Source organism: Takifugu flavidus, chromosome 14, assembly GCF_003711565.1.
Source record: "Takifugu flavidus isolate HTHZ2018 chromosome 14, ASM371156v2, whole genome shotgun sequence".
NCBI lineage: Eukaryota > Metazoa > Chordata > Actinopteri > Tetraodontiformes > Tetraodontidae > Takifugu > Takifugu flavidus.
In genome coordinates, this window is record NC_079533.1 from 14,239,607 (window position 1) to 14,252,123 (window position 12,517).

General features: G+C 44.7%; 1 protein-coding gene and 1 long non-coding RNA gene across 2 annotated transcripts; one reads left to right on the forward strand and one right to left on the reverse strand.

Annotated features, from left to right (window-relative positions):
* Positions 1 to 2,014: 2,014 nt before the first annotated feature.
* On the reverse strand, positions 2,015 to 8,320 carry LOC130538024 (alpha-1A adrenergic receptor-like). The gene is made up of 5 exons (XM_057055241.1): positions 7,580 to 8,320; positions 6,300 to 6,551; positions 5,812 to 6,205; positions 3,571 to 3,692; positions 2,015 to 3,494 (listed from the first exon to the last, which is right to left on the reverse strand). The coding sequence occupies exons 1-5, from the start codon at positions 7,862 to 7,864 to the stop codon at positions 3,189 to 3,191; spliced, it is 1,359 nt and encodes a 452-aa protein (XP_056911221.1). The 5' UTR covers positions 7,865 to 8,320; the 3' UTR covers positions 2,015 to 3,188.
* On the forward strand, positions 6,083 to 7,433 carry LOC130538039 (uncharacterized). Its single transcript, XR_008953755.1, has 2 exons — positions 6,083 to 6,222; positions 6,294 to 7,433. It is a non-coding gene; the product is annotated as an uncharacterized LOC130538039 (long non-coding RNA).
* Positions 8,321 to 12,517: the final 4,197 nt, after the last annotated feature.

Here is a 12,517-nt window from a genome sequence, read left to right on the forward strand (position 1 = left end):
CTCCTGACTTTTTGAACATCTTTGAAGGTCAGGGTTGGCCAGTAGGGGGCGTTTATGAGTTTAGCCTCACAACAGCGTCGACGCGCCTCCTGTTAGATTATATCCTCTACTTTTTTGGCACATCCCTTTAGATTTACTGGTTGCTTGTCTGTAATTACATGTTTCATTACATTTTTTCCTATTTGATGGAGGTTTCGGACTATTGCGGGACTATTCGCATCGTGAATGATCAACACTTGAGAAGAGATGTTCTCATTCTCACCTTTTTTCACGACCAGAGTGATGTAATGTTTTTCATCATTAAACAAGCCTGGTCTCTCCACCCTGCAGCCGTACTGGCCAGCATCCGCCTCCGTGAGGTTGAGAATGGTGAGCGAGACATCCCCTTTGTCCAGTGGGCCCAGTAACTGGTACCTACTGGAGGCTCTGGTTGTCTCTACCACCTTATGACCATCGGAAGAGATGAGATGGTTGTTTTCGCAACGCAGTAGGAGAAAATTCACCTCGATTCCAGCATGCCGCCACCTCACTTTGGTATTTGTAGCTACATGGCAGAGTCACGTTTTGACCCACGTAACCGTTAACCAGACGACTGCTGCATTCACTGACTGTGGGTGCAAAGAAGACTCATGTCAGCGATCTCCTGTTACTGTCGCTGCGCCAGCTGTTCCAGATGTTTGGGTTTGGTACTCCCCACAGGAATAATAATCACTGAAAGGACTGAAATTGTAAACTGAAAATTGTAAATTTCAGCGCCAACATCTCCCTTAAATCAAGTGAACCAAAATCCTTTGCAAGTAGTTCAGCTAAAAAGTTACAATATTAAGAATAATATATTATTTTTAATTTAATTCAATTTTTACTTATTTTTAATTTTGGGTTTCCTACATGTTTACCTGAGAGAAGCACGAGGAGCAGAGCGATCTTCATGATGAACCGACCGAAGCTGACATCACTCACACACACACAGACCCACTCTCTCTCTCTCTCTCTCACACACACACACACACACACACACACACACACACACGGTCAGACAAACACAGGAACAAGCTGATGCACACTTCAAGAAGTGAGATTTGCCAGTAATGAGAGCTGTGACCTTTGGTTTCATTTCTCAGTAGATTAAGCTATTTTTATGAGGACCAGGAAGGATTTAATTGCATAAAAAGGTGCATTATTGCGTTTGAATTGATATTATATAAGGTTTTATTCTATCAGAAACATGGTAGTGTTGCATTTCAAAACTGTAATGGTCTTTGAGCTGTGTTATTTTCAAGACCAAAATAACTATTTATTAATAATCTGCCTGGACTTCCTCTCAGCGTTTTACTTCATGAAGGCTGAGCTCACACTGTAAAAAACCCACCCGTGTTAGTGATGATTATAGATTTAATAGAAATTAATTTACCAGAAAAGGAGCTGAAAGTTCTACTGCTCTGGTTACTTCTCCAAGTCTTATTACACGTCTTCTATCATTTGTGGTCCATCAACTTTCAGTCCATCAACTTTCAGGTTTCGTCAAAGTAACTGATTTGAGAGTCGCCTAAGAAAAGAAACTAAAGAAACTAGCATTTGGAATTGCCTGTAAATTCTTCTTGACATTTTTTCCCTTACTCAAATTGGAGTAAATTTATTTGAACCAACACATTTCTGTAGAGCTGGGATTTAATTGTTATATTTATCAAATTTTTACTTTGCTCTTAAAAGGATATTTCGTTAATCTTTTATTAAAAACACATTAAAAAATGTATATTTAACTGAAAGTGTTTCCGCTCGGTTTCGACCGGGGACCTTTCGCGTGTGAGGCGAACGTGATAACCACTACACTACGGAAATGCTACACCAGGCACCGTATTCAACATCCTAATAATCTACCACTCACGCATCATTATATATACATACATTATATATACATATATATAATATATATATATATATATATATATATATATATATATATATATATATATCACATATATATATATATATATAATTAAGGCAAAACCATCGGTTCTTAGTGCAACATTCTAATTGCTAACAGTGGACAACCTTCACACCCGTGTATATACAGGGAACGATGATGAACATGGGCAGAGACTTTAACACTTCCTCTGACATCCGCTAGATGTCGCTGCGCTCAAACGACATTGGCGAGAAAAGCTCGTTTTCCACAAAAACATAGTTGTGAACTACATACACAGTAATTATTACAAAGCACACACAGTTGTATTTACAATTACAGTCGCATTGGAGCCTATCATTCATAACATTGTGTCTTGATCTCAGCTCTCAACACTACAACCCTGTTCAGGAACCACTTCAGTAGTATCCACCTTTTTAAAGTGTGTCTTCAGCTATCCATCTTGGGCTGTTATTGAAGTGCAAAGGATTGTGAAACAGGGTGGATGCTTGTTGGCACACAAATACTAAATCTTATACTAAGAACAGGAATGCAGGGTGAATACTTACATAACACTGCACAGGAGTTCATTTACATTTTTCACAACACATGTGCCAGAGGGATGATTATGGCTATGAAAGTCTAGTGGTTTTCACATTTTCACATTGTCTTTCAAGAAAAACATACAGACTGAGTGACTGAAGAAGGTCAATTTTGGCATCATAGTTGTGAACACAGGACTGTAAATACTCGCTGACTGAATGGAAACAAAGCCAAAACATCTGGATGCCATCTTGAAGTCTGACTGCTGACAAGTTAAAACAAATCTCATGAAATGGATGTAATTTGATGTTGTTTGACTCTTTGATTGGTTTTGGGTTTAACTGGACTGTTACAGATTACAACGTTCATGTTCAAGCTGTATTAGGATCACTTTTGTACAGATCACATGTAAGACCAACACATAAATCTTTCGGAACCAGCGGCGTCAACTGTGGATGACATCATCATTGTCTGCAGGGCTCATGCATAAGCTGCAGCAATATACAAGACTGTTACAATGTCGGCTGCATCGAGTGTTGCATCGAGGCGAAGGTCCCTTCGCTGCAGCGATGTCCCCACTCGTCGAAAAAAGTGATATATTTCTGCTTCATCGTGTGAGGAGCCCATCACTTGTCACAGGTGTGGTTAAGAAGAGCATCTTGTGCTCTCCCCATTTAGATGGGGCGAGGGGGCGGTTAGCACCCTAGCTTCCTGCATCGCTCCCTGTGCATGTGCTCCCTCTTTATTTACACTGTCCGTTATTCACTACTATGCCCGTCCCCGGGCCCTTAGCAAGCCGGGACACCGAACCGGGCCCACCTCTTCCCGTGGGTCCTGAGTGAAGCTTTCGACCAGAGGGGTGGGGCCATGTTGGAGGGTGGGGTCTGGAGGTAACATACTGTGTGCTGGGGCTGACGGAGGACAACGCCTGCTGGCTGCTGTTCAGGAAGGATGAATTGTTAGAGCCCTGATGGCGGCGGTAGTTGGGGTACGCCTGCCATCGCTGGCGCTTCCGTTTCCACTGGCATTGGAGGATCCGAATAAAGGCCTGAGGGAAAAACAACAACAGAGAGCTGTTGAGGGGTTCCCAAAAAGCAGCAAACTTGGTACAAGCGGCGCATTACCTGCTTGAACTCTCGGCTGTAGCAGGGGTAGATGATGGGGTTTAAACAGCTGTTGAAGTAGCCCAGCCAAAAAATGACTTTGAAAAACGTTTCAGGTGGACGAAGGCTGGGGTTGAATGACCCTATTTAAACACACAAGATCATTAAAATAATGTTGCAATTGCTTCCTGAACGTCATCAACTTTAAAATGCGGACAGTGTTACGATTCGTGGTTGTTTAGGACCCGAACGCAGGCAAGACGCAGTGATGAAAGGTCCAAAAATTGGTTTTATTAAACAAACACAAAAGGACAGTCCTCCTGGACTGCTGGGAAGCAACAGTTCGTCCTCCAGGTGCACGCCAAGAGCTCCAGCGTTGAGCTACAAAAATCACAAGAACCTTCAAAAACCAACAAAGACCCCAGAAATACCAAGTTACACAAAAGCCTCCGACACTGGTAGGCTGGAGTCTTAGACCTTAAATAGGCGGCTGATCACTGATGTCCTGCAGGTGCGCCAACAGGTGCCGGAGCATGGCTCCACCACGCCCCCTGCAGGAAAAACACAACTGGGAATCCTGGATCACAACAGACAGTAGGGCATATTGTTGTTATCATCACTGACAGGTGGAGCAGAAAATGAGGATTGATGAAGTGCTGTCATCAGCTAGCAGCCCTACCCCAGCTAGCTGGTTCTCCCCTCTCAGCCCAACAAAGTTGTGACCCTTCGATGGTGCAGGTGATCCTCAGCCTGCTGGAGGATTTTTGTAGGTTTTGGAGGATCAGGAATGTAATGTTCTTTTGATACATCCTCCAGGATTATTTTCCCTGAACATGGACTTGTAAGGCCATCCAGTGCCGCAGGCTGCACTGCCTGACTATATAAGCCAGAACTAGATATCCTGAGAAGAGAGGGACACCTGACCACGACGCATCCGTCTGTCTTGACTCAGCAAATCGTGCTCGTCCCCAGTTTGTCCTCCAAAAGAACCAAGCCAGCTTCTTCTGAAGATAACAGCGGATACAATTGGCAGTAAAATCCCAGCACAACCTAATTTTTAAAGCAATAATATTTAAAGTAGTTGATGAGTTCATGTTGGTAATTTGACAACGTGGAAAGATCTGAAACCAGAAACAGACCAGACTGTCTAACCAAAGGCAGCCTGTGCTGCAGACATCCTGCTGGATCAACACGTTCCCCCCTCCTGTGATCAGAGGAGTGATGCGTTTAAGACTTCTTCATCCCCTCTCTTATGAAATCTGCTCTCTCCAAAGAGCACCTGTAGCTCAAGGGATTGTGGGCAGTACTTTATTCAGAATCTGCAAACCTTAAATACAACAAATGTTATTCCGGCTCCTGTCCACGGCTTAGAGCTGATCTCTGGTAGGAACTCTAGGAACCTTTTTAGGAGGTGTGACTCTTTTTGTTGATGTTCAAGACTCGTGGTTAGGTGATAAAGATCAAATACAAGAACTCAGAAGGCAAATTCTCCAGAAAAATATGGAAAAGAACGTATCATTTCTGTTTGGACATATAGGAACCATCACAAAGGAGTCGATTTTGTGCTGGAGCTTCTTCGTGTAGCCACACTTTGGAAAACATGTGTGAATACGCTCTGAGCAAACAAAGGTCCATCCACACGATCAGATTTCAGCATAATTCTGCTGCGGTTTATCGTCTCTCTTTGTTTGATAATGAAGCTAAATGTTCTGTTTCAGATCAGGACCAGATGTGCCGCTGAGACTCCGTCCATCAAGTGCAGGTAATAAACCGAACTGTCTGTAAAGTGCGTTTGGCTGGCGCGATGCCATGTGAAATGGAATGTCGAAAAGTTGACACCAGAAGGTTTTAGATGAAAAATCAGGTTTTCCACCAAAGTCTGTGGTGCCAAATGCTTTTCTTCTGTAATATTATTCGGTTTGCACTTTAGCATCACATTTTCTCACGACACATTATTTGTTCCATTCGAATGAGCATCCCTGGAGACACAGACATGATGGATGAGCCCAGGACGGAGTGAAAAGTCATCAACATATTTGATATTTCAAGTTGAGGAGATGCCAGCAGACGGCTTACGAATTCTTAATTACGTACAACTTAACCGCGACAGAATTGAAGTTGTACGAATGCTCCCCAAAGAGGAAAATTGGTTGTACTGGAAAAAATCTGAGAGGTTTGATTAAGAACAGACCTCGTCTCTTGAATCAAATTGGATCAGAAATATTGGTCAGAAGAGATTTGGTGCGTTCGATTTAGACCTACCGATGGGCAGAGCCAGGAAGAAGGGCAGCCAGCAGAGAATGAACATGCCCACCACCACGCCCAGGGTCTTGGCGGCTTTCTTTTCTCTGGAGAACTTGAGAAGCTTGACGGTCAGCGTACTCCGACCAGCTGACGACCCGCCGCTTCCACCCTTGGAGGAAGGGCAGAGGTCTTGGATCTGCTGGTTCCGACAATGGATCCTCAGGGTGAGCTCGTTGGAGTTCTCCTGACTCTCCTTCATCACGCCGGCCTCCAGGTTCTTGGTGGTGCGCTTGGCCACGATATAAACACGGAAGTACATGGCCAAGATGACGGCCAGGGGGATGTAAAAGGACCCGAGCGATGAGAAGAGGGCGTAGAACGGTTCCTGGGTGATGACGCAAACTGTGTCATCCTGCAGAACGGACATAGGTTAGCACAGTTTGATGGGATGGTGACAGTTCTCTAATCAGTACGCGGCTAAAATATCTGCCTTTGGTCAGTGGTACCTGTGATGGGGGCTGCTTCCAGCCCAGCAGTGGGCCGATGGAGATGACGATGGAGAGAATCCAGACGCCCAGCATGGCGAGCAGCGCCCGCTGCTCTGTGACGATCATGGGATACTGCAGCGGGTAGCGGACGCCAATGTAGCGGTCGATGGAGATGGCGCACAGGGACATGATGGATGCCGTGCAACACAGGACGTCCACAGCTGCCCAGATGTCACAGAATATCCGGCCGAACACCCAGTAATCCAACACCTGACGGGGCGAGTAGGATTTAAAGAAACAAAAATGGAAAAGGAGACGTGCGCTAACTAGGACGCTAATTTGTTCTATGTAAATTTAGCAGGATTAAAGCAATATTTGTAACTCAGTGGGGCATTTTTCCAGCAGCACTGGTGGATCCGGAAGCAGATTTCCCTTTTACACTGCGATATTTCAAGGAATGGAGGACTTGCATGTCCCACATTTATCTCCATTGTATTGTTTATGTTGTTAATAGTATTATTGTGATATATTGTAGGTTGTATATATGATTCTTCTTACAGTGTAAACAGTTAACAGCTGCGACGGCGGTAAAGACTCATCAGAGACATCACTGAGAGGCACGACGTCCTTGACATGTGAAGTTTGTTTCCCCGAGATTAAGAATAATCTATGTTTTTCTTAAAATTCGATTTATATCATACATACAGACATCTTGGACAGGATCATATACCACACTTAGTCTCTTCTTTGTGGGCTTTGTTTTAGGTTTGACGACTGGACTGATGATTTCTACGGACACATTTAATAGTTTTTTGTTTTTTTTCATCTCTGGACTCACAAAGCAGCAGTTTTACACTAACAGTGGTCCATCCAAATATTTTTAAAGGTGCTAGGTATTTTTATACATACACCAAGATGCATTAATCTATAACCAAGAACGTTTCCCATTTTCTCTTACTGGATTCACTGAGGTGAAAAGGAAAACATTTTTGTTTTACTTTTAAGTTGGAAAAGAAAATAATGCCAATTTAGATTGATTAGGAGTTTCCTCTTTTTATAATTTTTTGCTTTCTAAATTAAAGAATATAATTGATTTATGAGTTTGCACTAGGATATCACCAACCTCAGACAAATTAAATTCATGTAATTTCCGACTGTTCCCCTTTATCTTTTTCCATTTCTTCACTGTCAGCGCTTAATTCTTCCATTCGGTTATTCAACGATGCCAATTTGGATTTCATCGAGGTAATTTATGAACGAAAATCGACACTTTTGCAACAACCGTGCGTGTGTCTGACCTCCAGGGTGGCGGACACCGGCAGCACGGTGGTGCCCAGCAGCAGGTCGGCGATGGCCAGGTTGATGATGAAGTAGTTGGTGGGGATCCGCAGGTGACGGTTGCACACCACAGCCAGAATCACCAAAATGTTCCCGACGATGGCGAACATGATGAAGAACGCCAGGACCATGCCCACCGGCACCGCCCGGCTGAGGTCCAGCGGGGCGGCGCCGGGCTGCGAGCCGTTGATGGAGGAGTTGGAGCCCATCGGCCCCGCAGAGGAGCGGTTGGTCCACAGGCTCATCCCGAAGGCGGAGGACAGCCGCCCCTGCTCCGACCTGAGGTGGGGATATTTTGCTATTTTAGCCTAAATTAGGTGTTCTGACGCGGAACCACCGCCGAGGCGCGCTTTCGTATCCTCCCAGCAAGAGTTCACAGACTCCCAACCGGCCCCGGTCCACGATCCAAACCGACTTCCAATGTAAGAACCAATCGATTTATCGATAACACCTGGAAGGCGACCGGAGCGCTCGTGGCGCAAGAGGCGCGCGCATCAGGTGTAGTTTCGGGTGATCTCGCGCGCCCAGACCGTCGCCAGAAAGCTCCTCCTCGGGTCAACCTGCTGATTCAGAAGCGGGTCACAGATCTGCGTGTCCTTTTATGGTCCAAGTGTTTAATGTGGGAAAGTTCGGATAGAAAGTGCTGCATCCGTCCCTCACGGTGGGAGAGAGACACTAACTCTCTCTCTCTCTCTCCCTCTCGGTCTCTCTCTCTCTGAAAAACAACACGGAACTTTTTTTGAGTTTAATCTCAGTTGTCAAAGCAGGTTGGACCAAGGCGGCCTGGAGGTGTGATCAAATATCCAACCGATCAGAACCGATGACCATAAATCACTCTAAACTATTAATAATAGTCGGTTTCAAAGCATCAAATTTAATGGTGCCAAATGTACATTTTTGGCAGACGGCAAATTTTTAAAGTTTTCCTGATTTTTATATAGTGGAATCACGTCACTTTTCAATGTAGACTCATAACTTAAAAAAAAAATCGTAATACTGTAATTTTGTTATATGAGAACAAAGAAAATGTCCTCTTTCTCATGTGTGACATCACCACAGCAAGATGCAGCACAGAATGATCAAAATACACATTTTATGCAAAGACAAATAATTTGTCAGAGGAAAAAAAATCAGATTTTAGACTAAATAAATGTTCAGTATAATGGAGGAGATGTGATAGGTTGGTCAGTCGCTCATCGACCCACGACTGCTGTTCAAAGGTCTATTTGGATCCACTCTTGGTTTGTTTGCGATCTGCTTTATGAACCAACTTCTCCCCACACAGTTTTGCTAATATTTGCTCCCTCGGCGGTCGTCCGTTCTTCCTTTTTCACAGGTGGAGGTCAGTCAGACGTTTCACACATCAATCAGCCTGGTCGGAAAGCGTGAAACAGCAAATAATTAAGTGTGATTTGACAGAGTAGCTTCAACAGGCTTCAGTGAGGTTGCAAATGGTGTGTAGAGATAGTACACACACACACACACACACACACACACCACACACACACACACACAGAGGCTTCAAACCTACTTTAGTTAAAGATAATGAACAGTAAGACTGGTCTGCCATCAAATTTGGATATCTTTGACAAATTGTCTTAATTAAGTGTCTTCTCTTGTTTGGAGGGATCTACCTCAGTGGGTTTTAGAGCTGGACCAGCATCACCTGCTGGTTTGATAGAAGATCGGGAGATTACTTACAATCTGAATCCAGCTACTGGGAGGAAAACAGTAACAATGTAGAACAAGAGTCACGTTAAAATGTCTTGAAAACGCTCCGACGTTGGTGTTTCCGGACGTGACAAACAACATCTGCACAGTCTGATCTAGAAAAGAGCAAATCACAACCCTCATTACACCCAGAACTCCCAGTTCATTCCTGCCAAGCTTGACTGGTTTGAGTCGATATCAGTTTAGTGTGTGTGTGTGTGCTTGTGTGTGTGTGTGTGAGATCTATTTTCAGATCAGTTAGAAATGTGCACCATGCTGTTGGCAGCAGAGCAACAATAACTTCTTGTTGATGTGATGTCGTGAGGGAAGAGAGGCAGCCAATCGTGGTCGAGGACTTCAGCTGGGTGGAGAAATTCTCACTGACCTAATCAAAAATAAATAAAGCCGACTCGACACCTCTGCCATTTTAATCTATAGAGTCTATATGGAGACGGCGACGTCAGCGGATGAGGAACAGTCGCTGATTAGAGGCTTGGGAAAAGGAACCTTCACTCCCCGTTTTCTCCGCATGGCGGGAGCCGAAATTTCGCACAACCCAAACGTGCAACGCGTCACCATCCGAACAAAGCAGGGGGCAACAAACGCATTCATCACGCCGCCGTTATCCCGCAAACACTCCCGAAAAGTAATTCTGCAGAGTGGCTCATTAAAGGGGGCTCGTTCAACCTGCCGTCCGCTGTAAAAGTTAGAATTTGTGGCTGCGTTGTCGTCTGTGTCGCTGTGATTAGAGGACGGACGTGTTATTTACCCCTCAGAGAAGATCTCCTGAAAACAGCTGAGGCCTCAGCTCGTGAATGCCTCAAAGAGAGCTGCCGCTTTTGATACTATGCTCACAAGGTGTGTGTGTGTGTGTGTGTGTGTGTGATGTGTGTGTATAGGGGGGATAGAGGGAGAGAGAGAGAGAGACTGTTATCGCGTCAATATTAGCTGTCGGGCTCATCTGAAGGTGAGCCAGGGGTCATCTGGCTCTGACTTCACCCTAATATAAAATTCAAGACGTCTCAGCGTTATGATAAAGATAAAAATACCCTCAAAATTAAAAAACCAAGAAAGAAGGCCTCAGCAGCAGAGATGACTCCAGCAGTCTAAACTGTTACATTGATGCGACAAAAAAGGAAAAGCAGAAAAGCAGAAAGTCTTCACATTCAAGCAGCTGGGACCAAATATCTGGATGTTTAATTCAGTTTAACTGTATTTATTCAGGTCCAGGATCATCTTGTCCTGCTGGGACGGCGGGACGAGGACAGGTATCCTCACGTTTGTGTGGAAAATTATCCATTAGTAATAAACGTCGGTGTTGATTTATCCGCGCGACGCTGCTCTCCTCCGGCTAAAAAAAACTGAAGTTAATGAGCCGACCGGCTCGATGATCTACGACAAATTGGCGCATTTATTAGAAGCACTCTGAAATTACGGCGCCATCTTTTTCCCGTCCTGGCTGCTGAGGGCAGGGAACCGGCGGCTCCACAGCTCCTCAGACATTTCATTTCCCTTTAAATCCCTTTAAATCTTAAACACAAATAGTCCGGATCTTTCGGCTTCCAGAGGAAATCTGGATCCCGTCTGGACCGCTCCTTCCCATGACCCTCCCGCCATCATCCCGGTACCAAACTGTCCGTCACAACGTCAGGCAGCCCAGAAAAACCGTTCAAACGTCCCCAGGATGCGTCTCACTGAGCCACAATATCAGATCTTTTTTTTAATCTTTAACACATTTCTGCCCTTTTTTCCAATATTCTTCCCCATTTTCTGCGCAGATTCAGGCTCCTGCAGACCTCCGCCGGCAGCATCAGGTCTTTCTGCTTGTTAACGTCTTTAATAGTCAGCGTCCTACTGTGGAATTCTGTCCCAGTGCTCAACGTCTGGCCAGTTGTCACCACTTCATACTGTTTGTGGAGTGAATTCCACTCCGAAAATGTTTCGGGGATCCCCAGGTGGGCTGTGGGTTGTTCCATTGTCACTGGGCTGCCTGTTATTCAGCTACAGAGAGAATGACCTGCTGACTGAGGCTTCCTGCCTCACGCTCCTCAAAACACACACACACACACACACACACACACACTGAAGTTAGCATTACATCTATTGTACCAGCATATTGTTAAAGAGTCTATTTTAAACCCAAACCGACACTTTCCCTGAAAAAATCTCCACGTTTTTGTTGGGAAAAGCCGACAAAGTGTTTGTGGTGACTGGATTCAATGAGAGTGCAGCCAAAACAATAAAAGAATCGCAGGACAAATATGTCAGGACCTCCTCGATCCCGGAGGGATAATTCCCAAGACGGCCATCTATTTTTTTTAAAATGTTTTTTTTAAAAAAAGGCAGGAATCTTCCACACATGTATGAATGACAGATTTAACTTGATCTGTCCATCTAATCACCTCGTTCGTTTCATCTGCGGGGTGATTTACACTCGCTGGTTGCAAGAAAATAAATAAATAAATACATAAATATGCCATTAAATGGTTTTTACAAAGCCTGCAGATTACTTTGTTTAATCTGGCTCCCTCTTATCTTCAGGTGCAGAGCGGTTTCGTAATGGAGTTCCAAAGAGCTGCCCCGGCTGAGTGGATCCCGTGAGATTCATTAATCCCTTCAGGTGTACTGTGCTCGTCACAAGGGAGCTGATTCTCTGACCTCTGACCTAGTGGCAACAGAGGCTGTTTTCCATAGAAGGAGCAGAACTGGTGCGTGGTAAATTTATCTTCATGCAGTTGTCCCAATACTGAAGGAGACGCCCCAGACTGGGCCTCAGTGACTCTAAAAACAGCTCATCTGACCCAACATTAAAATGGCAGCGCCGAGGTCTTCCTCCGCCCTTTGACCTCCAGCCATTAGCTGGCATGTTAAAAGGGCTAAAAATTGCAGACTGCCCCTTTAAATTTCATCCCTGCATTCCTGAAATTACATCTGTGATGCTCAGGGTGAATTCATGAGAGAGCGGAGCTGATTACTCGGACCAAGACATATCTGATTTATCACACAGATTCCAGACATGCTGAAGCCTTTAGAGGCCTGTCATACAGAATTCACCCACTTTGAAAAGACATGGCGGCACCAGAAAAACACCAGCAGTCAGATTCACATGTGAACGTCTTCCATTTAAATTGTGTGCTGCTGTGTAAGATGCTGATGGACGCTGCTGGACGGAAGGGGGGGGGGGGGGG

Bases quoted from the DNA above. Each gene is read 5' to 3' on its own strand.
- LOC130538024 (XM_057055241.1), bottom strand. From the start codon at position 7,864: ATGAGCCTGTGGACCAACCGCTCCTCTGCGGGGCCGATGGGCTCCAAC. The intron at 6,552-7,579 runs GTCAGACACACG...TCGCCCCGTCAG, and splicing joins CGGTGTCCGCCACCCTGGAG to GTGTTGGATTACTGGGTGTT. The intron at 3,693-5,811 runs GTAGGTCTAAAT...GTGTTTAAATAG, and splicing joins CTTCCTGGCTCTGCCCATCG to GGTCATTCAACCCCAGCCTT.